Genomic DNA, 26,236 nt, shown 5'->3' with positions numbered 1-26,236 from the left:
CAAATGTTCACTGTTAAATGAGAATGATATAAATGTCTGTAGAGAAAACACACACACAGCCAAGCATAACTTCTTTCAGAACAGAAACTCCAATGTCTGACCTGCTGTACAACCTGGGAGGCACCAGTGTACTCAGAAGATAGGAAACCCTTTCTTGTTTAAGTCTGCCCTGCTCTTCCCACCCGAATCCAAGAGAACAAACCCAAATGCAAAGAGTTTCAAACCTTGTTATTTTATTAGAAGCATATTTACATTCTCGCAGTTAACTCTGAAGAGAACATTTTACAAAAGTTTTTTATATAAAGTTTGGAAACTACATAAAAATAACTTCATAAAGAGGAAAATATAAGTTAGTTCTATTTACTCTGCTAAAAATTGACTGTAAATGTGAAACAGTTCCGTCTGTCCCTTCCAGAGAAAACATTAGCACAGAACACAGAGAATACTGCACGGGCCTTCTCAATGCTGGGCATTGCACGCTGGCTCAACTGTGAGACTGGGAGACCCAACCAGACCCCATCCGGGAAGGACAGGGGAGGTGTTAAGGCTAAGGCAGCACTGAGCAGGAAGCAGCAGCTCCTTGAATGAGATTCCAATGTGAACGACAAACCAAAGAAGGAAATGATCAAAGACTTTCACCTACACCATGAAACCGGCATTTCACCTAATACTCATTCTCACACCCCAGGCTACAAAAGGCAGTATTGTAACTAAAGCACAGGTCAGCCCTGCCACTGGCCATCACCTGACCATTCGCCAATGCTGGCCTCGCCTGGTGGAACTGGGTCTGTGTTCTGTAGTTACACTGTTAGTTCACGTTTTCCCAGCACCTGTGCACCAAAGAGAATCAAAGGGCATAATTGTTTCACTTGTCTCATTTGTGTGAGACCTGAAAATTGTCCCTTCTGGGTCAAATAGTGAAGCAGGCAAGCTGAGTGCTCACTAACCGAAGAGGACCAGTGCCTTCCCACGGCCCCCATGCATCTTTACTGCATATGTAAGTCTTTGGAACCCCAAGTCCCTTTTTCTATTGAATGGTTACCCTACTTTCCCAAGATCCATTTACAACCAGTCCCCAGAAAACTCCAGGGAATTGCTTCAGAAAGACAAAGCACTGAACCCTTACCTATAGGAGTGAAGAAAGAGGAAGTCCTCCCAGGGTGTGTCAACCACCCCATCACCACCAAAATAGTACCCAGACTCGGTACACCCATTTGATTCCTCAGAATCACCTTCAGTTTTCCGCTTTTTTTAAAGCAGGCATTTTCCTAAGGAAGCCATTTATTTATATTTTTTTCAAGTTAGACATAAAGGTGAAAAAAAGTTTTCTTTGTAAATAAACGGAACGCTGGGTTGAGCATTTGCTTTTATTGGGTTATCTACGCTCTGCAGCCTGTGGGGCTCAGAATCTGTGGGAGGCCAGCTGAGTCATCCAAAGGCCCAGCATTCCATCTGAGATACAGAAGCTTTGCTTTTGCCAGGTTCCTGGGGGCGGGAAGCACTGCATTTCTCCCTGATGCTTTTTCTCCCTGAACAGAAGTTCCATTGACTGCCAGCCTCTGTCTGAAGTGTGAGGCCGGACTCTGAACTAGGAGGGACACAGAGCAGAGGGAAGCAGCCTTCCCGTATCACCTGCAGACAGGGTGGGCAAGTGTGAGACAGAATGACTGGGGTGGGAAAGTCTTGTGCGGCGAGGAATTTATCCCTGAACATAGGATCCCGTGCAGGCTGGTGGTTCAGCCTGTGCCTCTGGTGCCAACCCCCAGCACGCCCACACCAACGGCTCCCCTCACGTGTTCAGTGGCGCAGGCCCAGGCAGCGAACATGTTCCAATCCACCTGGCACAAGAGGCCCGGGGGGCCAAGGGTGTGTGTGTGCGCGCACGTGCGTGCGTGCATGTATGTGCAGGAAGGGAGAGTACAAGATGGCACGAAACACTTGAGATCAGGGTGAAGCGTTCAGCCTCTCCCCATCCCACCACTGTAGCTGCTGTCTCAAGAAGAAGGCAGATTGGGGGAACTGGAGGAAGGAGGGCACCCCCTGAGCAGCTGGCTGCAGACTAGGCTCCACTGGGAACCAGAATGGCTGTTAGAAGGCGTGGTTCTTGGTCTGACACTGCAGGGAATGGCTGAAAAGCCACCGGCAATTACAATAGGACACGCCCACGGTGACTTCAGCAGTAGCACTTTGTGCCCACAGACAGCAAAGCTGGTGTTTTGGCAAACAGGAGGGGCCTCGAGGCCAAAGAACACCTATTCCTCCTGGTCCCTGGCCCCCCCAACAGCCCAAGTCGCTGACAGCTCAAAGGAACCTGGGGCTCAAATGGAATGCACGTTAGTATCAGGCAGCACATCATAAAACCTCGCCCTCCACGACCAGCGAGAAGTCAGAAACGCCGGGTGGGTCTGTCAGGCACAGCTGGGGTGGCACAAGGCAAGGGGCTGGATTCGAGCCGGCATGGAAGCAAGAGGGAAGGGGCTCCTGAGTTACTTGTTCACAGAGAATGGGAGGGCCCCGAGGCCCACCAGCCTGCCAGCCACAGCCCTGGGCGGCTGTTACGAAGCATCCGCAGAGCTGTAGGGGAAGAACTTGGTGGCCTTGTTTGGGGTGGTGGGGCTCAGGCACTCTGCCTCCTCGTTCATTTTGAAGAACATCTCCTGCTCTCGTTTCTTCTGGTTCAGCTCTTCTTCCAGAGCCTAGGACAGAGGGCAGACGGAGCTCGTTTGGATCCCTTAGGACACAAGTCTTCCCCAACCACAGGACCCCCACCAAAGTGGCCTTCTCTGGAACTTCCCCTCCCAGGCCTCAGTGCTCGGGTAACTTGGTCTTCCCTCGCTCCTGTCCCAGCGCCCGTCACGCAGAAGGTAGGTACCACCTCCTCCTTCCTCGTGCCACAGCCACGCAGGAGTTTCCTATGGACCAAGGGCTCTGCTTTGGGGAAATGCCAGTCTAGATGGGGTGTGCAAATCAGCTGGCAGGAAAACAACCAAAAGAATGGAGAAAAACCTGAGGTAGCAAATGAAGCAAGAGGCCTAACAGCAGGGGAAACAGAGATGTCCGAGTTACATGGTGTTCCTAACCAGGGCACCGTCCTGCAAAATCAGGGGACTTCTTTTCAAAATATACGTGCAGTCATGCCACCCCCCTGAGATTCTAATTCTGAACATCTGTGGTAGGACAGGGGTTCTCTACGTTGTAAAAGCCCATCAGATAACTGCAAGGGGAGCATCTAGACGACAAGCGCTGCAGGAGCTTCCCTTGGGCACACGCAAGTTTATCTAGCTAAATTGTGTCCCACCAGAAAAATTTCTTGAGGGTTCTCCAAAAATAAATAATTATTCGATTAAGAAAGGAAGCAGAGTGCAGAGGAAAGAGCAGGGGCTTTACAGTCAAACAGAATTCAGCTCCATTACCAGCTGGGTGGGCCTCTGCATGCCACCTTTCCTCTCCAAGCCTGTTTCCTCTCGTGTAAAGTGGCAATATCACTACCTGCCTGGCCGGGCTACTGCAAAGATTAAATTAAAAACGAATGGGCTATAATTACTTAGTACTTCCTACATGTCAGACACTATGCTAAGTGCATTACATCTTATTTAATCTTCACCCTATGAGACAGATACCACTATCCCCATTAACGATGGAGAAACTGAGGCTCAGAGAGCTTAGGTCACTTGCCCAAGGTCATTCAGCTGGCTGGGAGCAGAGCCAAGATGGGTCTAACTCCAGAGTTCAAGCTCTGAAACACTGTGCCACCATCTGCAAAGCCAGGCACACATGGGTTACTCAGTAAATGTGGCTTCTTTATTACTTTCACTATAGAAGAACCACTTTCACAGGATTTGACCAGCATTCTATTATGTCTCTCTCTTTAAAACTATTATTATTATTATTTTTTTTTTTTTTTGTACGTGGGCCTCTCACTGTTGTGGCCTCTCCCCTTCCGGAGCACAGGCTCCGGACGCGCAGGCTCAGTGGCCATGGCTCACGGGCCCAGCCGCTCCGCGGCATGTGGGATCTTCCCGGACCAGGGCACGAACCCGTGTCCCCTGCATCGGCAGGCGGACTCTCAACCACTGCGCCACCAGGGAAGCGCCTAGCTACCACTTTTTTGAGCACAGAGAGGTTTAGTAACTTGCCCAGGGTCTCACAGCGAGTAATGGGGGAGCTAGGACTTTCTCCCACGTCTGTCTTCCTTAAAGCCTATGCTCTTAAGCACTGCTCTATTTTACCTCTATATAACCTATATATTCCTCTATATAACCTACGGCAGGAGTCAGCGGTCTTTTTTCTGTAAAGGGCCAGATGGTAAATTTTTTTGCCTTTGCAAACCTTAAGGTCTCTGTTGCAACTACTCAACTGCTGTTTGGTGTAAAATCAGCCAGAGACGATATGTAAATGAACGAGCATGGCTGTGTTCCATTAAAACTTTATTTACAGATACAGGTGGTGGGTCAGATTTGGCCCACGGGCAATAGTGTACTAACACCTGTTTTAAGGGAAGAAATGTTATCTTCATCTTATGGCCCCAAAAAGCAAGGTTCAGGAGGGAAGACTTGTCTGAGGCCATACTCTGTGTCAGCTATGACCCAAGCAACACCTTATTGACCTTACAAGATATTCTATACTTACTGAAAGAAATCTGAATTTTTCTAAAAATATTCCACAATGTACAGTCATCTCGCCTGCCCCCCCATACATGGGCAGCAGCTCAAAGCTGCCGACTGAAATGCAAGAGTGTAAAAGAACGTGTATTCCAGGATGCAGATCACCACCTCCGGCCCAGTGTTCCAGCAGCAACCCAGGTGACTAAGGATGGGATGATTCTACAAAGAATTCTGGAAGGAGGCAGCCCGCACCAGCAAAATCCAACGGCTCTCCAGATACACCCTGCGGCACCTCCCCTAAGCCCAGGCACCCCCAAGAAGCAATCTGGGCAGTTGCTAGAGGCAAGATGATGATTCATTTTCAGACTCTCAGGATGTGCCAAGGGTATAGAAGCCCTAGGTAAGAGAACCAGGTGAGCATCTATTTCCTGATGCCAAATCCGCCTGTGTCAGCAGGAGTATCATTGATTCGAGTGTCAAGTATCAAAAGTCCTAGCGGACCATGCGTGGTTACAGATAAGCGTGGGCCTATTAACAGGAAGGTCTGGGACCCTGGCCAGCTTCCAGCTAGAAAGCTCCATTAGCACAGGGAGGGAAGCCTCTATTCAAGGACTCCCAAGGCCGTTATATGGCTGAGGTGGGCAACTGCCTCCTGGGCAGATCACAGTTACAGCAAGTAGAGCTCAAGTACGACGGCAGAACAAACCTCAGGGCTCAGGACACATGATCAAGGGTAATTAGGGCAGCTCTCTCCTCAGAGAGTTTAGGAGAGTGGGAGGACATGAGTACGTCCTTGGCCTAGACTGTGGGCTGGTGGCTTTCTGCATAACACTATACAATATTCATTATCTTCACTTTACAAATGACCACACTGAGGCCCTGTGATGGTCAATTTATTTGTCAACCTGGCAAAGCCATGGTAACCAGTTGTTTGGTCAAACACTAGTCTAGATGTCACTGTGAAGGAATTTTTTTATATGTGATTAACATGTAACTCAGTAGACTGAATAAAGCAGCTTACCCTCCAAAATGTGGTTGGGCCTCACCCGATCAGTTGCAGGCCTTAAGAGAAAAGACCGAGGTCCCGCTAAAGAAAGAGGGATTGGGCCTCCATACTGCCCTGGGGCTCAGCGCTGCAACATCAACTCTTTCCTGGCTCTCCAGCCTGCAGTCTGCCCTGCAGATTTCAGGCTTAACAGTCCCAACAACTGGGTGAGCCAGTTCCTTCAAATAAACCCATAAATCTGTACCTTATCCATATCTGTATCTATATCCATACCCCAGGCAGAACCGATGGCACAACACGAAGCAGAGCCCACCACTGAGCCCACCAGCCCAGCCAGGGTTACCTTTTTGCGTGGCCGAAGCTTGTCCCGCCATTCCTTTAGGTTCTGGTTATGGCTTTCGTCCAGGGCCTTCAGCTTCTGGGTTTCATGCTCTACCAGGAGGTGACACTTTTCATTCTGCAACATATTCCAGGAAGTACAGGTAAGAAGCACAGAGGGCTGAGATATACCATGAAGGTACCAGCATCATTCATTTATTACTTCTCCTTGATTATAAACTCCATGTATACAAAACGCTCTACCTGTAAGGACACATGCACCAAAAGGTGCCTGGAAGACTATTCCAGAATATTAACATTAATAATTCTCACTGAGTAGTGGAATCTGCAGCAATTTTGCAACTTTCTACTTCGGGCTTTCTGCATTGTTTGAATTTTTCAACATGAACGTATAAAACTAATAACAATAATCTCTGCCCTAATCCCACCACACAGAGGCAACCACCACAGAATCTTAGATATATTTCCCGTCAGGCTCTGTCCTGTGCATTCTTTAGCTCACCCTGTATACACAATTCTGAAACCTGCCTCCCTCTCCTCTTAACATTATAATGTAAACATTTCTACATGTATACAAAGAACTAACATCTTTTACAATCATCATTTTAATTCCTACAAAATATCCCACAGTATGGTTTATCTAATTTATTTAAACATTTCCCTATTTTTGGCCACTTAGGTTGCTCTTAATCTTCACTACTATAAATAGCATTGTATTAAACATCTGTGCTATGTACTGAATCGTGTCTCCCCAAAATTCATATGTTGAAGCCCTAATGCCCAATGTGATGGTATTTGGAGATATGGGGCCTTTAGGAGATAAATAGGTTTAGATGAGGTCAAGAGGGTAGGGCCCTCATGGCGGGATTAGTGCCCTTATAAGAAGAGACCAGAGAGCTCACATGCTAAACTGCTCCCTCCCTGTCTCCTTCCCTCCTTTTCTCCCTCTCCCCATCTCCCTCTCTCCCCCTCTCCTCTCCTCTCTCTCTCTGCCATGTGAGGACACAGCAAGAAGGCATCCATCCGCAAGCCAGAGAGAGAGACTTCACCAGAACCCAGCCATGCTGGCAAAGCTGATCGTGGATTTCCAGGCTCCAAAACTGTAAGAAAATAAACTTCTGTTGTTTAAGCCACCCAGTCTGTGGTATTTTGTTATGGCAGTGTGAGCTAAGATAATCTGTGTGTATAAATAATTTGTATTTATATAAGTTATATAATTATCTGCATCACATACCATTTCTTCAGGAGAGACTTGTGACGGGGTAAGGGCCATGGACCTGGCTGAGGCCTGCCAGCCTCACTGTTCTCTCGCTGAGGTAAGTTACCTGCCTCACAAAACTTAGCCTGGAATCTCTCAAAGGCAAAAGTGACAATTCCCTGTTGATTCCTCACAGGGAATCAATCTTGTGGTTTCTAAGGAGTTTAGAAGCAGGGGGAAAGTGCCTTCATCCAGATACCTCAACCCTGCTGGACGGGAAGAGTACAACCCCTTGGGGAATTTTTATTTGGGGTTTCAAGCTCAAGGGTTCTGGGAATTTAAAAATTGCCTTGGTTGGGAATAATACTTATGGCAGCCCTGAGTACCTCTGGCCTGCCCAGAGCCGGGGTCGCAGCACTCTATGGGTTTTCTCAGTTCATCCTCACAGTAAACCCATGAGGCAGGGTTGGGAACATAGACACAGAAGGTGAGTGGCCTGGCTAAAATTCACACAGAAACAAGCAGCAGAGCCCCTACCTGACAGGCTTCAATACCTGCAATGTTTCCCCCACACCTCCCTGCCTGTCCAGAAATTGCCAGATGGATCCAATAGCCTAAAGAATTTCCTGAGGTCACAGAGGTTCGTGGCAGCCCATCTGTCAGGTATGGCAATGCCTCGCTCCACCACAAGGGGGCTCCAAGTACCAGCTCCCGCGCAGGGACCCTTAGGGTGAGGCAAACCTTTTGTGAGGCAAACAAGAGGTCAAGGATCTCCCCAGGGAAGGAGGTCACAAAGGGGCTTGTCAGTATCAGGATACCTTTTCCTGACGTCAGTGGGAAAGCTCTGAGCTTCTCACCATTAAGGATGACGGTAAGTCGCTGTAGGTTTTTACAGATACCCTTTATCAAGTTGAGGAAGTTCCCCTCTATTCCTAGTTTACTGAGAATGTATCATGAGCAGAGGTCAGCTTCTGTCAAGTACTTTTTCTGTATCTGTTGATGATATGATCATGTGACGTTTCTTCAGCCTGCTGATGTCATGGATTACATTAACTCATTTTCATCTATTGCACTAGCCCTGGGATAAATCCCACCTGGTCACGGTGTATACTACTTTTTATACATTTTTAAATTCTATTTGCCAACGTTTCGTTGGGGATTTGTGCATCTGTGTTCATGAGAGATACAGGCCTGTAGTTTTCCTCCTTGTAACGTCTGGTTTTGGTATTAGGGTAATTGGGACACCTTTTCCCAAGACACAGTGGTGACCGAGAAATCCAGCAGCATGCCCACTGCCAGGCCCCGGGCATGGCACGTTCAGCTCAGCTGTCATCTCATTTACAAAGCCTCACTCCAGTTCTGCAAAATAGGAATTATCATCCTTACCCTCTGCCTATTTTACGAATGTGGAAACTATGGCCTGGGAGGGTGATGTGATTTGGCCAACATCACACAGAGCGGTAGGATGGAAACCATTCCACCCTGAGCTTCAGACTCCTTCCCCCGTTTGTAGGGTCTTTGGGCCCCCAGGGAGCTGCCTGCCTGCCTCGGGGGGCGGTGAGGCGAGCAGGGGCGGGGCAGTACCTGCAGCTGCTGCAGCTCGCCCATGTTGCTCTCGCACTGTGCCGCCATGTCCCGCGTCTGGCTCTCATGTTTTTGCTGCTGCTGCAGCCGCTCTGACTTCTGCCTCTTCTCCTCCTGCTGGGAGAACTGCAACAGAGAACAGGTGAGGCGCCTCAGCGGGCCACGGGCCTGGCTGGGGGCCCAGCTCAGCCCTGTCCCGGGGAGACCCCATCTGAGGGGCTGGTTTGTACACAGCCACACTGCCCTGCACCACTCAGGCTGTGCCCCCTGTCTGAAGTCCTCCCCGCTGAGCTGAGACCCAGCCCCTGCCCTCAAGGAGCCCCCAGATGGGCGAGGACACTGAGACATGCTAGGACAGCGCAGGTAGTAAGCAGGAATCACAGGAGCCCACGGCCACCGACTCTGTCCCGGAGCCACATGGGTGACTTGTGAGCGGGGTCTCAGTAGAGGAGAGGAAGGAGTTTACCAGCAGAAGCAGCTGCAGGATAGACACCCTGAGTGTGACAGGGAACGCGCATGAGATGCAACGCCAAGCCTCCTCCCCTGTCCGCCAGAGGAGGAGTCACGTGAGGCTTTTAGGCTTCCGGGCTGTTACTTCTGGCTTCCATTCCATTCCTCCTTCCAAGACCCCGTGCTGCGTCTTAGATTCTATACCCCCCCAACCATGTAAGATTCAGGCCGCCGCACCAAACCTGGATCTGGCCCCACTCCAGGACACCCCCGGCCCCCCACCTGCTTGATCTTCTCGCGCTGCTCAGCGGCACTGCCCGCCCCGTTGATGTGGAGGCTCTTCTTGTACATGGCCATGCGTGTCTTGCCCTCGCTCCTCTGAATCTTGGGCAGCCGCGCCTTTTCCTGCTGCTGCCGCACCTTCAGCTGCTCCATCATGCGCTGGTTGTAGCGCTGCATCTGCTCGCACTCCTGAGGGGGACACCCAGCCGAGGCCAAGGTCAGATGCGTTCCACGCACGCGGGCGTGGTCAGATGCCAAGGCTGCCACACGCAACTCAGGAGCCCAGGACCTGCGTGGTCCAGAATGCTCAGCAGAGCAAGGCTCGTGTCATTTTACTATACTACCCTTAAATATCATCTTCTGTTCTCACTTTAAAGATTACTGTGAATAACCTTACCTTCTTACCTTCTGAATGCCTTCTTAATCTCCAAAATATACAAACAGCTCATACGACTTAACAAAAAAAAAACCCAAGCAACCCAATCGAAAAATGGGCAGAAGGGGCTCCCTGGTGGCGCAGTGGTTGGGAGTCCGCCTGCCGATGCAGGGGACACGGGTTCGTGTCCCGGTCTGGGAGGATCCCACGTGCCGTGGAGCGGCTGGGCCCGGGAGCCACGGCCGCAGAGCCTGCGTGTCCGGAGCCTGTGCTCCGCAACGGGAGACGCCACAACAGTGAGAGGCCCACGTACCGCAAAAAAAAAAAAAAAAAGCCATTTATCCAGAGAAGACATATAGATGGCCAGTAGGCATGTGAAAAGATGCTCAACATCACTAATTATTAGAGAAATGCAAATCAAAACTACAATGAGGTACCACCTCACATTGGTCAGAATGGCCACCATTAGAAAGTCTATGCATAACAAATGCTGGTGCGGGTGTGGAGAAAAGGGAGCCCTCCTACACTGTTGGTGGGAATGTAAGTTGGTGCGGCCACTACGGAAAACAGTATGGGAGGTTCCTCAGAAAACTAAAAATAGAGTTACCATATGATCCAGCAATCCCACTCCTGGGCATATACCCGGACAAAACTATAATTCAAAAAGATACATGCACCCCTGTGATCATAGCAGCACTATTCACAATAGCCAAGACATGGACACAACCTAAATGTCTATAAATGGATGAATGGATAAAGATGATGTGGTACACATACACAATGGAATACTACTCAGCCATAAAAAAGAAAATAATGCCATTTGCAGCAACATGGATGCAACTACAGATGGTCATACGAAGTAAAGTAAGTCAGAAAGACAAATACCAAATGATATCACTTATATGTGGAATCTAAAATATGGCACAAATGAACCTACCTACAAAACAGAAACAGGCTCACAGACATAGAGGATAGACTTGTGGTTGCCAAGGCCAGGTGGGGAGGGAGAGGGATGAACTGGGGGTTTGGGATTAGTAGATACAAACTATTACGTTTAGAATGGATAAACATCAAGGTCCTACTGTACAGCACAGGGAACTGTGTCCAATCTCCTGGGATAAACCATAATGGAAAAGAATATTTTAAAAAGAACGTATGTACGCACATAACAGTCACTTTGCTGTACTGCAGAAATTAGCACAACATTGTAAAGCAACTATACTTCAATTAAAAAAGTATTCTGAGGGAATGCATGGGAAAGAGATATAAAATGAAAATGGAAAGAAAGGCAGGACAAAAAAAGGGAAAAAGTGAGAGACACGTACATCAGGTGTCAGGGTCAGCGAGGGAGCTGCTTGGGCCATCTGCTTCCCTGCCAGTTTCCCCAATTCCTAGCCCCTGGATCTGAGGCAGGACATCGCCCAAGAAGCTCTCAAGCCTCACTGTGGCCGACTTGGCTGCTCTCAGGAGCAAGTGATGCCCCACTGAGGGGCAGCCTCGCGGCTCTCCCAGGTCTCCCAGTGGCAGCCCCCGAACCCAAGCTGACTAGGAGCCTCACCTTCTCATGCTTGCGCACCAGCTCGTGCCGCTGGAGGAAGTACTGGTCTTTGAGCTGCTGCTTCACCAGCTGGTGCCTCTCCTGCAGGTGATGCTCCTCCATCTCCCACAGCGCCGCCTCCCGGTCTGTGGAGGACATGTCACCCGGTGAGGTGCAGATGGCCAGAGCCCCACCAGGCCCTCCCCTCCACTGCCCCGAGCCAGGTCTCCTCACACTGGCTGATAACTGTGCCACGTCCTTAGACTATGTGGGCTGAGCCAACTCCTAGAAACTTCCAGGGATGACAGCACCCAGCAGCATGGTAGAGCAGGAAGTGTTTGGAGTCAGGAGCCAGAGAAACCAGAGGCTAAAACCCAGCTGCATCACTGGGATTTGAGATGAACGCAAAATCCTCTCCAGGCCTCACCTTCCATCTCTGCCAAATGGGCACAACCACACCACGGAGGGAAAATGTCCTTGGAAGATACTTTTATGTTCAATCTACACTGCACCTCTGCTTTCCTAATGGGCAAATAGGAAGGGCTCACGTGGAAACCCCATGAAGAAGACAGCCTCTTGTCACTATTTCCTCCTTCGAAAAATAGGTGAGACCCTTCATGTCCCATATATGCATTATTGAAACAGTTATCTGGCATTTAATCACTGGAAGTCTCAGGACAGGGCAGGGAGCTGGTGTCAGATGGAGAACCTCACGCCCTGCAAGATACAGCTGGTCATGCTCAGCCTACTGCGAAGTTGTTTATTTCACTGCAGTCCTGTTCCATGAAAGCCAGCATCTATCCACAGAACATCAAAACAGTGATCTGGCTTCTAAACCAAAATCAGAACCCCAGTCCCACAGGTAGGATGGTTCTTACAGGCCATCACATGATAAGAAAAGGAAACAAGGGCTTTTCTGAAACATCCGTGGCTCTATTCAGAATGTCGGAATACCAAGGACCCCATTTTTCTTGGCCCACATCAAGCACTGAGTGGTTTATACTGTTTTAACTGCCCTGGCCATCAGAGTCCTGGCTGTGGCCCCTGTTATAATAATGAGCCAGAGACAGCACTCGTATATTAGTCCTATGTTTACATCTTTACAACGGACAGGGACCATTAGCTCCCAAGCCCACAGGCACCAAACTCTAATTTTCACCCATCCAGTTGTTTTAAATGCAGTTCAAACAACAGACTTCCAGCCATTTGGAGCCTGCTTGCTTTGCATACCCCATAAAATTGTACCCAACATCTGCTAGCCATAAATTAGATAGCCTGGGGGCTATATACAGACCCCAAGCCCTGCACCCTCCAGAGCTCTCTACCCCAGAGCTTCCTCAGCTGAGTGACATCATCAGATACATAAGCCCCCTTTCTGATCCCCTTCTTCCCCAGGGTCTCCCCTGCTCTCCTCCGTCTGGGTGGTGGCTCACACTGTTGTCCCCGGACAGTCTAATGCTGGGAGGGACTCAACAGCATGCAAACCTGCCAAAGCACCACCACACAGGGGTAGTTAAGAGCTTGGCTTCAAGATAAGGTCTGCATCCAGGGCCCACTCTACCACTCATTAACTGTGCAACCCAGGCCACAGAAGAGTCACTCTCCAAACATCAACCTCCTCATCTATAAAAATGGGGAGGACAGTAGGGCCTGCCGTGCAGGGTTACGGGTAGGATGCAGGGTGACTAAGGTGTAAGATTAAGGCACGTGGCTAGGCAGAGGAGTCGCTCACTACGTGCTGCCTGCTAGGAGCGGCTCTCAGTACTGCCCCCCCCCCCCGACCCCGTTAACCCAGCTCACTCACGTGCAATTTCCACCCACTCTACATTGCTTCCTTTTTTTTTTTTTCCTTTCCTCGACATCCACAATAGTGTCAGATAGTGTTGTTGCTAACTGGTATCTCTGCCTCAGTCCTGACTTCAGTGGGGATTTTCCTCATGTTTCACCATAAAGGCTGATGTTTGGTCTTAGGGTGGAGAAGACCTAGCAGTTCTTCCTTGCCCGGGGCTGGCATGTACATTCATGGAGAGTCTGGGCCCACATGCGCGCCCCGCTCTCGGGCACCCACCTCGAAGGAGCTCCTGCTTCCTAGTGAGGCACTCGCGCTCCTTGCCGCAGATCTCCCGCCTGTTGTCGGCCGTGATCTTCTTCATCGCCGACTCCAGGTCCTCCTTCTGCTTGGCGAGGAAGTCCCGGTCCTATTAAGTATTTAAAATTTTAGACGTGTTCATGATATTGTGGTTATTTTTTTTTAGAGATACATATTGAGATATTAACAGGTGACATAATACGATGTCTGGGATTTGATTCAAAATAATACAGTAGAGTGGGGCAGTGAGTGGGCAGGAATTAATAATTACTGAGGTCAGGTGATGGGTATATGGGGATTCATTATACTGTTATACCCCTTTCTGCCTATGTTTTAAACTTTCGTTAATGAAGAGTAAAGAACTGAAATTTAAATTAAAAAATTTTAGCTACTATATGTGAAGTAGATAACCAACAAGGACCTACTGTATAGCACAGGGAACTATACTCAATATTTTGTAATAACCTATAAGGGGGAATTCCCTGGTGGTCCAGCGGTTAGGACTTGGAGCTTTCACTGCTGAGGGCCCAGGTTCGATCCGTGGTCAGGGAACTAAGATCCCGCAAGCTGCGCATGGGGCACAGCCAAAAAAAACCCAAAACCAAACAAACAAAAAAACCTATAAGGGAAAAGAATCTGAAAAAGAATATCTATCTATCTATCTATCTATAGATAGATATCACTAAATCACTGCACTGTACATCTGAAACTAACACACTGCAAATCAACTATGCTTCAATAAAAAAATAATAAATTTAAAAAAAAATTTTTAATAAAAATTTTAGGAAACATGTTAAGAAACTAAAAATTTGCACTAATCTTATCACTTAATGCTAGCAACTGGTTTTGGTGTATCTATATAAATGTATTTACATCTGTTGTTTCACAAAGATTATTTTAAAAGACTTGAAGAAATATTTGTACACCCATATTCATGGCAGCATTATTCACAACAGCCAAGGGATTGGAAACAACTCAAGTGTCCATAAACAGATGAATGCATAAACACAATGTGGTATATACATACAATGAAATATTATTCAGCCTTTAAAAGGAAGGAAATTCTTATATATGCTACAACACGAATGAATCTTGAGGACAAGGTAAGTGAAATAAACCAGACACAAAAGGACAAATACTGTATGATTCCACTTATATGAGGTCAAATTTGCAGAGACAGAAAGTAGAATGGTGGTTGCCAGGGACTGGAGGCAGGGTGTCATGGGGAATTACTGCTTAATGGGTACAGAGTTTCTGTTTTGCAAGATGAAGGGTTCTGGAGATGGATCTTGGTGATGGTACTCACCATGATGTGAATGTACTTAATATCACTGAACTGCACACTTAAAAATGGGTAAGATACCAAATTTTATGTTATGTCTGTTTTACCACAACTTTTAAAAATTATTAAAAAGACCTTTCCATGTCATGATGTAATCTCCTATCAAAAATAAGTTGTAATGGCTGAAAATACTTCATGGTATAGCTAGCTATACCCAACTTATCTACCCAATATATAATAGGTTGTTTATAGGTTTTCTTTATTTTAGATACTGCTGCTCTTCACATTCTGGTAGCTAAATGTCCTTGAACCTCTGTGATGATTCATCTTCAAGATTAGTCCTAGAAGCAGAAAATCTAGGCCAAAGGATGTGTATGTTTTTGAAGCTCTTGATGCAACTTCCAGAGTGGCCTCCTAAAAGGGCCAGTCTTCTCTCCCTCTGTGGGGACTAGGGCCTGTCTCCCCCACCCTCCCTAGCCCTGCATTCTTTTTCTAATCAACCTGTCAAGGGACAGGTTGGAGGAAAGTATGATGGTGTCCTGGAGTCAGACTCAGCTTGAGGCCTCGGACCCCACTGTTAACTGTGCAGTGTCACCTCTCTGAGCCTTAGCTTCTTCCTCTGTAAAGGGGAAACCAAACAGCACCTATCCTGGTAAGCCATGAATGCTAAACCAGAGAACATACAAAACAATTGTAATTGTAGACTCTAATTTTCTTTGCATTTGGGGGCAGAGGAAGTGGGACAAAATGAGAACATGAAGTGAAAAGGCTACCGAGGCTGGGGTAGAGGGTACTGAGTGTAGCTGGGAGAGGCTGACAAGAACGAGACCTATAGGGCCTTGAAAGCATGTGAGAAGGCTGATCTGATCTTATGGACAAAGTGGGAGCCACTGAAGGTTTTAAAGGCCCAGGGCTGTTGGGGAAGGGTGCCATGATCAGATCTGGAATCCGTATTGATCACAACAACTGGTATGAGAGAAAGAACTGCAAGAACTGGAGGGAAACTAGCTGGGAGGCTACTGCAGTAGACAAGAATGGCTAGGGAGTCACAGAGATGTTGACAAGTTGATGGATCCAGAGGGAGTTTGGAGATTAAAAGAAAAACAAAACCCAGGCTTCAAGAGGTGATGAAGGATTGCAGGGAAAAGGGGTGTCAGGAATGACAAGGCTTCTGGCCTGACATCACAGTGGAGGACGGTGTCCCCTCAGAACACGAGAACAGGACCAGGTCTGGGAGATCTGGGTTTGGTGTCTTTGAGACTCCAAAAGATGCCAAGTGGGCAGAGGGATGTACTGGGTTGGTCAAGATGTGATGTACAAACAGCTCTAAAACAAGGCAGGAAGCGCTAAAGGCTCTGGGAGAGGTGGATGTAAAGGTCTGTGGTATCTCCTAGAGATGGGAGAGCTCACTTCCAGCTGGAGCAAGGGCAATCAAGGAAGGCTGCATGGGGGAGATGATAACAGGGAGGATTAATCCAGATGGTCTGATTTATTCAGAATGAGGATAATCCGGATGGTCTGATTTATTCAGAATGAGAGATAGGTGAGTATTCAAAGGGCAGGGCATGGGCACAGACAGAGAAGAGCTCTGGTCACCATTCAGGGACTCAAACCTGTGACTCCCCAACCCCTCTACTCCCCAACTGAGGGGCAAGGACTCACGAGAAGCTGCTTCTTCTGCGCATGCTCCTCCATCTTCTGCTTCATGCTCTCCTTCCGCTGCTGCCTGGGGAGCTTCTCCACCTCATTCTTCACCTGCACCAGAGACAGCAGAGAATGGCTAGGTCAGCGTACCTCCACACTTCATATTGAATAAGCCTTCAATCCCAGAACTCCTGGGCCAGGGAGACTGAAGAGGAGGCTCAGCTTTCTAGGCACCTGCCCCGACTCTGCTCTCCACTCCGCTGACAGATGACACCTACTGGCCACCCGTCTGCTGCTGGCTCCAGTTTCCAGACTCCTTCAGAGCAGACAGATGCCGTTTTCGCTGTTTGGTATCCATCCCCCTTCTTCTGATGACAGCACCTCAGTTTCTTTTAGGACAACGTTTCTCAACCTCTTTTTAAATTGTTGCCCCCTCAGAAGCCCTTTTTTAGACATTTTTTTCCCTAATGAACCAACACCATGAAATTTTAATCCCACAGATATACTGTCAATCTGTTAGACCATTATAATATCTAAGACGTTTTTAACTCCTTGGGGGTGAGAATGCATGCATTAGGTAGCCCCTGCTCAGTCTCTGAGGTTCAGGTATGGCTGATGCCCCCAGCCCCATCTGACTCTAGGCTGGGCATATGATCCAAGCTGTCAATCAGCATATTCCATGCCTTGGCATCTGGGATTGGTTCAGAGATGAGCATGTGATCTTCGCTGGGCTAGTGAGAGCTTCAGGATGGGTGCTAGAATTATTGGGGGAAGCCGCTCTCTGTCCTTTGGGGTTGCTGAGCTGGGAGGATGTAGGCCATGGTGGACCACCCTGGAGGGGGTCTGCCTGAGACAGAATCAATGCATGGAAGCAATGTTAAGAGATGAAGGATGCCTGGTGACACTTCTGCCCTCCTGGTCAGAGACGGGAGTTCTTGGTTTGATGTCTTTGAGACTCCAAAAGATGCCAGGTGGGCAGATGGTGAACTAATAGTATTCTCAGGCCAGCTGGAACTGGCTTTCTGTTTTATATAACAGAAGAAGAAGAGATTCATGACACTTCACTATAAGGAAGCTACAGTTCCTCAGTTTTCTCTGAGTAACCCATACCTTCACAGTTACCTGACACCCCAAAACATGCACTCACTGACAGGGCTCTTAGGAGCAGGTAGTGAAGGATTTTTCCATACTGTCCATGATCAAAAAGGAGCATTCCAGGAGAGTTCTACTTCTGGCATGGTGAGGTACGCCAATGCAGCCTCTCATTCCTGCTGATTACAGTGAAAAACTCTGGATAAAATACAAAAAGCAACTAACTGAGGACTCTGAAAAGTAAACAAAATCAGGTGGCTATGAAAGGGAGTCAAAACTTATAGAAGGGGCTGGTACCAGGGGTGAGTTTCCTGGGAATTTTTTTTTTTCCTTTTGCTCTCCTGGCTTTGCCCCTGTCCTAGACAGTGATGCAGTGGCTAAAACTGTAAGAAACATTGTGTTTCTGGCTAAAGAATCAGGCAGAAGTCAATAAAATTAATAAACCTTTAGTCAGATTGACAGAGAAGATGGAGGAAGTGGAGAAGAAAAAGGAGGAGGGAGAGGAAGAGGATACTACAACACAAATTACCAGTATGAAGGGTGAAAGAGACATCACTACAGATCCTACAGTCATTAGAAAGGATACTAAAGGAATCCTATGAACAGCTTTATGTCAGTAAATTCAGCCACTTAGGTGAAATAGACAAATTCCTTGAAAGAAACTACCACAGCTCATTCAAGAAGAAATAGATAACTAAAACCAGAGTGACATTAAAACCACTGACCAAATCCTTTTCATAAATAGACTCAAAAGTCCTCATCAAAATATTAGCAAATTCCTGCTGGTGGGAATGTGAATTGGTTCAGCCACTATGAAGAACAGTATGGAGGTTCCTTAAAAAACTACAAATAAAACTACCATATGACGCAGCAATCCCACTACTGGGCATATACCCTGAGAAAACCATAATTCAAAAAGAGTCATGTACCAAAATGTTCATTGCTGCTCTATTTACAATAGCCCGGAGATGGAAACAACCTAAGTGTCCATCATCGGATGAATGGATAAAGAAGATGTGGCACATATGTACAATGGAATATTACTCAGCCACAAAAAGAAATGAAATTGAGCTATATGTAATGAGGTGGATAGACCTAGAGTCTGTCATACAGAGTGAAGTAAGTCAGAAAGAGAAAGACAAATACTGTATGCTAACACATATATATGGAATTTAAGGGGGAAAAATGTCATGAAGAACCTAGTGGTAAGACAGGAATAAAGACACAGACCTACTAGAGAATGGACTTGAGGACATGGGGAGGGAGAAGGGTAAGCTGTGACAAAGCGAGAGAGAGGCATGGACATATATACACTACCAAACGTAAGGTAGATAGCTAGTGGGAAACAGCCGCATAGCACAGAGAGATCAGCTTGGTGCTTTGTGACCACCTGGAAGGGTGGAATAAGGAGGGTGGGAGGGAGGGAGACACAAGAGGGAAGAGGTATGGGAACATATGTATATGTATAACTGATTCACTTTGTTATAAAGCAGAAACTAACACACCACTGTAAAGCAATTATACTCAAAAAAATATATATTAGCAAATTCAATCTAGTAATATATAAAAAGTAAACTACATAATGACCAAGTGGGCTTTATCCCAGGAATGTAAAGCTCATTCAATATTTGAAAACAAAGCCATGTAATTCACAATATCAATAGACTAAAGAAGAAAAACTATATGATCACATCAATTGATATAGGAAAAACATCTGACAAAATGCAACATCCATTCATGACAAAATCTATTAGCAAACTAGGAATAGAAGGGAACTTCCTTAATCTGAAAGGGCATCTACAAAAAACCCTAATGCTAACATCATACTTAACTATGAAATACTAAATGTTTTCCCCTTAAGACTGGAAACAAGGCAAGGATGTCCACTCTACTATTCCTATTCAACATCCCACTAGAGGTCCTTGCCAGCATCATAAAGCAAGAAAAAGAAACAAAAAGCATATAGGAAGAAATAAAACTCTGTTTGCAGACATCATTGTCTATGTAGAAAATCCCAAGAAATCTATATTTTAAAAAGTACTAGAACTGGTAAGTGAGTTTAGTGAGGTCAGTATACAAGATCAATATACCACTATTTTCTATACTCTAGCACTGACATTAGAAATTGACATTAAGGGGGACCTTCAAGATGGCAGAGGAGTAAGACATGGAGATCACCTTCCTCTCCACAAACACATCAAAAATACATCTACGTGTGGAACAACCCCTACAGAACACCTACTAAAGGCTGGCAGAAGACCTCAGACTTCCCAAAAGGCAAGAAAATCCCTACACACCTGGGTAGGGCAAAAGAAAAAAGAAAAAATAGAGACAAAAGAATAGGGACAGGACCTGCACCTCTGGGAGGGAGCTGTGAAGGAGGAAAAGTTTCCACACACTAGGAAGTCCCTTCACGGGCGGAGACAGGGTGGGGTGGGGGTGGGGGGTAAGCTTTGGAGCCACGGAGGAGAGCACAGCAACGGGTGCAGAGGGCGAAGTGGAGAGATTCCCGCACAGAGGATCAGTGCCGACCAGCACTCACCAGCTCGAGAGGCTTGTCTGCTCACCCGCTGGGGCAGGTGGGGGCTGGGAACTGAGGCTCAGGCTTCGGTGGTCTGGTCCCAGGAAGAGGACTGGGGTTGGCTGCATGAACACAGCCTGAAAGGGGTATAGTGCACCACAGCTAGCCGGGACGGAGTCCAGGAAAAACTCTGGACCTGCCTAAGAGGCAAAAGACCATTGTTTCGGGGTACACGAGAGGGGATTCCTTCCCCGTCTGCCCACAGAAGGCAGAGCAATGCCTAAACGAGCTCCAGAGACGGGTGCAAGCCGCAACTGTCAGCTTGGACACCAGAGACAGGTGTGAAATGCTAAGGCTGCTGCTGCAGCCACCAAGAATCCTGTGTGCAAGCACAGGTCACTAGCCACATGCCCAACCCCCACCCCCCGCAAGCTTGTGCAGCCCGCCACTGCCAGGGTCCTGTGATCCGGGGAACGGCACGCCTCAGGCTGTTGCAACACCACGCCAGCCTCTGCCGCCAAAGGCTCGCCCCGCATTCCAATTATAACTACTGTACCCCTTCCTCCTCCCCCACCCCACCGGCATGAGTGAGCCAGAGTACCCTAATCAGCCGTTGCTTTAACCCCATCCTGTCTGGGCGGGAACAGAAGCCTGAGGGCAACCCACACGCAGAGGTGGGGCCAAACCCAAAGCTGAACCCCAGGAGCTGTGCAAACAAAGAAGAGAAAGGGAAATCTCTCCCAGCAGCCTCAGGAGCAGCGGATTAAATCCCCACAATCAACTTGAGGTACTCTGCATCTCTGGAATACCTGAATAGACAACGAATCATCCCAAAATTGAGGCAGTGGACTTTGGGAGCAACTGTAGACTTGGGGTTTCCTGTCTGCAACTGACTTGTTTCGGATTTTTATGTTTATCTTAGTATACATTTTAGCGCTTGTTATCATTGCTGGATTTGTTTATTGGTTTGGTTGCTCTCTTTCTTTTCTTTTCTCTAGTACTTTTTAAAAAAATTTTATTTATTCATTTTTGGCTGTGTTGGGTCTTCGTTTTTGTGCGTGGGCTTTCTCTAGTTGCGGCGAGCGGGGGCCACTCTTCATTGCAGTGCGCAGGCCTCTCACTGTCGCGGCCTCTCTTGCTGCGGAGCACAGGCTCCAGATGCGCAGGCTCGGTAGTTGTGGCTCACGGGCCTAGTTGCTCCGCAGCATGTGGGATCTTCCCAGACCAGGGCTCGAACCCGTGTCCCCTGCATTGGCAGGCAGATTCTCAACCACTACACCACCAGGGAAGCCCTTCTAGTACTTTAAAATTTTTAAATTTTGATTATTTTATTTTTTAATTTTAATTATTTTATTTTTACTTTTTTATTTAAAAAATTATTTTTTCTTTCTTTTTTTCTCCCCTTTCTTCTGAGCCGTGTGGCTGTCAGGGTCTTGGTGCACTGGCCTGGTGTCAGGCCTGAGCCTCTGAGGTGGGAGAGACAAGTTCAGGACATTGGAACATCAGAGACCTCCTGGTCCCATGTAATATCAATTGACAAGAGCTCTCCCAGAGATCTCCATCTCAATGCTAAGACCCAGCTCCACCCAACGGCCAGCAAGCTCCAGTGCTGGACGGCCCATGCCAAACAACTAGCAAGACAGGAACACAAGCCCACCCATTAGCAGAGAGAATGCCTAAAATCATACTAAGGTCACAGACACCCCAAAACACACCACCAAATGCAGCTCTGCCCACCAGAAAGACAAGATCCAGCCCCACCCACCAGAACACAGGCACCAGTCCCCTCCACCAGGAAGCCTACACAAGCCACTGAAGCAACCTTACCCACTGGGGGCAGACACCAAAAACAATGGGAACTATGAAACTGCAGCCTGCGAAAAGGAGACCCCAAACACAGTAAGTTAAGCAAAATGAGAAGACAGAAAAATATGCAGCAGATGAAGGAGCAAGATAAAAACCCACCAGACCAAATGAAGAGGAAATAGGCAGTCTACCTAAAAACAAATTCAGAATAATGATAGTAAAGATGATCCAAAATCTTGGAAATAGAATAGACAAAATGTAAGAAACATTTGACAAGGACCTAGAAGAACTAAAGAGCAATCAAACAATGATGAACAACACAATAAATGAAATTTAAAATTCTCTAGAAGGAATCAATAGCAGAATAACTGAGGCAGAAGAAAGGATAAGTGACCTGGAAAATAAAATAGTGGAAATAACTACCGCAGAGCATAAGAAAGAAAAAAGAATGAAAAGAATTGAGGACAATCTCAGAGACCTCTGGGACAACATTAAATGCACCAACATTCGAATTAGTGGGGTCCCGGAAGAAGAAGAGGAAAAGAAAGTGTCCGAGAAAATATTTGAAGAGATTATAGTTGAAAACTTCCCTAACATGGGAAAGGAAATAGTCAATCAAGTCCAGGGAGCACAGAGAGTCCCATACAGGATAAATCCAACAAGAAACACACCAAGACACATATTAATCAAACTATCAAAAATTAAATACAAAGAAAGCATATTAAAAGCAGCAAGGGAAAAGCAACAAATAACATACAAGGGAATCCCCATAAGGTTAACAGCTGATCTTTCAGCAGAAACTCTGCAAGCCAAAAGGGAGTGGCAGGACATATTTAAAGTGATGAAAGGGGAAAACCTACAACCAAGATTACTCTACCTGGCAAGGATCTCATTCAGATTCGATGGAGAAATTAAAACCTTTACAGACAAGCAAAAGTTAAGAGAATTCAGCACCACCAAACCAGCTTTACAACAAATGCTCAAGGAACTTCTCTAGGCAGGAAACACAAGAGAAGGAAGAGACCTACAAAAACAAATCCAAAACAATTAAGAAAATGGTAGTAGGAACATGCATATCGATAACTACCTTAAATGTAAATGGATTAAATGCTTCAACCAAAAGACAGAGACTGGCTGAATGGATACAAAAACAAGACCCATATATACACTGTCTACAAGAGACCCACTTCAGACCTTGGGACACATACAGACTGAAAGTGAGAGGATGGAAAAAGATATTCCATGCAAATGAACATCAAAAGAAAGTTGGAGGGGCTTCCCTGGTGGCGCAGTGGTTGAGAATCTGCCTGCCAATGCAGGGGACACAGGTTCGAGCCCTGGTCTGGGAAGATCCCACATGCCGCAGAGCAACTGGGCCCGTGAGCCACAACTACTGAGCCTGTGCGTCTGGAGCCTGTGCTCCACAACAAGAGAGGCCGCGATAGTGAGACGCCCGCTCACCACAACGAAGAGTGGCCCCCACTTGCCGCAACTAAAGCCCTCGCACAGAAACGAAGATCCAACACAGCCAAAAATAAATAAATTTAAAAAAAAAAGCTGGAGTAACAATTCTCGTAACAGACAAAATAGACTTTAAAATAAAGACTATTATAAGAGACAAAGAAGGACACTACATACTGTTCAAGGGATCAGTCCAAGAAGAAGATATAACAATTGTAAATATTTATGCACCCAACATAGGAGCACCTCAATACATAAGGCAAATGCTAACAGCCAAAAAGGGGAAATCGACAGTAACACATTCATAGTAGGGGACTTTAACACCCCACTTAAACCAATGGACAGATCATCCAAAATGAAAATAATTAAGGAAACACAAGCTTCAAATAACACATTAAACAAGATGGACTTAACTGATATTTATAGGACATTCTATCCAAAAACAACAGAATACACTTTCTTCTCAAGTGCTCATGGAACATTCACCAGGCCAGATCATATCTTGGGTCACAAATCAAGCCTTGGTAAATTTAAGAAAATTGAACTCATATCAAGTATCTTTTCTGACCACAACACTATGAGACTAGATATCAATTACAGGAAAAAACTGTAGGAAATACAAACACATGGAGGCTAAACAATACGCTACTAAATAACCAAAAGATCACTGAAGAAATCAAAGAGGAAATCAAAAAATACCTAAAACAGGGCTTCCCTGGTGGCGCAGTGGTTGACAGTCCGCCTGCCGATGCAGGGGAGTCCAGGAGGATCCCACATGCCGCAGAGCGGCTGGGCCCGTGAGCTATGGCCGCTGAGCCTGCGTGTCCGGAGCCTGTGCTCCGCAACGGGAGAGGCCACAACAGTGAGAGGCCCGCGTACCGCAAAAAAAAAATCTACTAACAATAAATGCTGGAGAGGGTGTGGAGAAAAGGGAACCCTCTTGCACTGTTGGTGGGAATGTAAACTGATACAGCCACTATGGAGAACAGTATGGAGGTTCCTTAAAAAACTAAAACTAGAACTACCATACGACCCAGCAATCCCACTACTGGGCATATACCCTGAGAAAACCATAATTCAAAAAGAGTCATGTACCAAAATGTTCATTGCAGCTCTAGTTACAATAGCCAGGATATGGAAGCAACCTAAGTGTCCATCGATAGATGAATGGATAAAGAAGATGCGGCACATATATACAATGGAATATTACTCAGCCATAAAAAGAAACGAAACTGAGTTATTTGTAGTGAGGTGGATGGACCTAGAGTCTGTCATACAGAGTGAGGTAAGTCAGAAAGAGAAAAACAAATACCATATGCTAACACATATATATGGAATCTAAAAAAAAAAAATGGTTCTGATGAACCTAGGGGCAGGACAGGAATAAAGATGCAGATGTAGAGAACAGACTTGAGGACACAGGGAGGGTGAAGGGTAAGCTGGGATGAAGTGAGAGAGTAGCACTGATGTATATACACAACCAAATGTAAAATAGATTAGTGGGAAGCAGCTGCCTCACACAGGGACATCAGCTCGGTGCTTTGTGACCACCTAGAGGGGTGGGATACAGACGGTGGGAGGCAGGCGCAAGAGGGAAGGGATATGGGGATATATGTATACATACAGCTGATTCACTTTGTTGTACAGCAGAAAGTAAAACAACATTGTAAAGCAATTATACTCTAATAAGGATGTTTAAAAAATTAATTAATTAATTAAAAATAAATGCTGGTATACTCACAAATGAAGAAAAAAAAGAAATTGGCATTAAAAAATAGCACCTTGTACAACAGCACCAAAAAAATATGAAATAAGAATAATTCTAACAAAATATATGCTGAATCTGTATGCTGAAAACTAAAAAAGAACACTAAGGAAAGATGTCAAAGAAGACCTAAATGAATGGAGAGATGTACTGTGTTCATGGAAAGGAAGGCTCAATATTGTTCAGATTCCCTTCTCCCTAACTTGCTCCATGGATTCAACTCAATCTCAATCAAAAATCCCAGCAGACATTTTTATAGAAATCAACAAGCTGATTCTATGGTGTATATGGAGAGGCAAAGGAACTAGAATAGCCAAAACAATTTTGAAAAAAGGAACAAAGTTGGAGGACTCACACTACCTGATTTCAAGACTTACTGTAAAAATATATTTATCAAGACATTGTAGAACTGGTAAAAGATAGATCAACAGAACAGCACAGAGAGTCCAGGTATAGATACATAAATGTGTGGTCAATTGATTTTGCACAAAGATGCAAAGGCAAGTCAGTGGAGAAAGCACAGTCTTTTCAACCAATGGTGCTAGAAAACTAGATGCTAGGACATCCACAGGCAAAACAATAATGATAATAATGGTGAAACTCATCATACATTATGCATTTAATATAAAACCTAAAATTATAAAACATCTAAAACATATGACCTTGTGTTATGCAAAGATTTCTTAGATAAGCCACTAAAAGCACGATCCCTAAGAAAAAATGATAAGTTGGACTTCACCAAAATTAACTGCTTCCGCTCTATGCAAGACACTGTTAGGAGAATCAAAAGACAAGCCACGGACGGGGAGCAAACATTTGCAAAATATATAACTGACAAAGTACTTGTATTCAGAATGTAAAAATAACTGTCACAATTCAGTAATAAAAAAACAAATCACCCAGTTAAATAAATGGGTAATAGGTTTAAACAGGTACCTCACCAAAAAAGATAGATAGATAGCAAAAAAGCACAGGAAAAGATACTCAACTTTAGTCATTAATGAAATGCAAATAAAGCCACAATGAGCTACCACTTCCTATCAGAATGGCTAAAACAAAAAATAAAACTGATAATACCAAGTACTGGTGAGGATGGGAAGCAACTGGAATTCTCACACGTTGTCTTGGAGATGTAAAATAATACAGACTCTTTTGGGAAAGTTTGGCGGCCTCTCCTAAAGTTAAACATACACTGTCATC

General features: G+C 46.2%; 1 protein-coding gene and 1 long non-coding RNA gene across 6 annotated transcripts in view; one reads left to right on the top strand and one right to left on the bottom strand.

Annotated features, from left to right (window-relative positions):
- Positions 1-8,467, top strand: part of LOC132423065 (uncharacterized) — an 88,527-nt gene extending 80,060 nt beyond the window's left edge. The window contains exons 2-6 of one of the 5 annotated variants that reach the window (XR_011246411.1): positions 2,682-2,864; positions 4,758-5,017; positions 5,889-6,092; positions 6,951-7,051; positions 7,195-8,467. This is a non-coding gene — a long non-coding RNA (uncharacterized lncRNA). Of the gene's footprint in view, positions 1-2,681; positions 2,865-4,757; positions 5,018-5,888; positions 6,093-6,950; positions 7,130-7,194 lie in introns of those variants that run through there. The other 4 variants (XR_009518916.1, XR_009518913.1, XR_011246412.1 and 1 more) reach the window with 4 other exon arrangements.
- Positions 37-26,236, bottom strand: part of STK10 (serine/threonine kinase 10) — a 120,005-nt gene continuing 93,805 nt past the window's right edge. The window contains exons 13-19 of the mRNA XM_060008393.1: positions 16,410-16,502; positions 13,445-13,574; positions 11,398-11,522; positions 9,464-9,652; positions 8,732-8,857; positions 5,954-6,067; positions 37-2,696 (exon numbers count right to left, since the gene is read on the bottom strand). Coding sequence (XP_059864376.1) covers positions 2,556-2,696; positions 5,954-6,067; positions 8,732-8,857; positions 9,464-9,652; positions 11,398-11,522; positions 13,445-13,574; positions 16,410-16,502 — 918 coding nt within the window. The 3' untranslated portion in view covers positions 37-2,555. The remainder of the gene's footprint in view (positions 2,697-5,953; positions 6,068-8,731; positions 8,858-9,463; positions 9,653-11,397; positions 11,523-13,444; positions 13,575-16,409; positions 16,503-26,236) is intronic.

Source organism: Delphinus delphis, chromosome 3, assembly GCF_949987515.2.
Source record: "Delphinus delphis chromosome 3, mDelDel1.2, whole genome shotgun sequence".
NCBI lineage: Eukaryota > Metazoa > Chordata > Mammalia > Artiodactyla > Delphinidae > Delphinus > Delphinus delphis.
The sequence above is the reverse complement of the archived record's forward strand: the minus strand, read 5'-3'. Positions and strand labels throughout refer to the sequence as shown.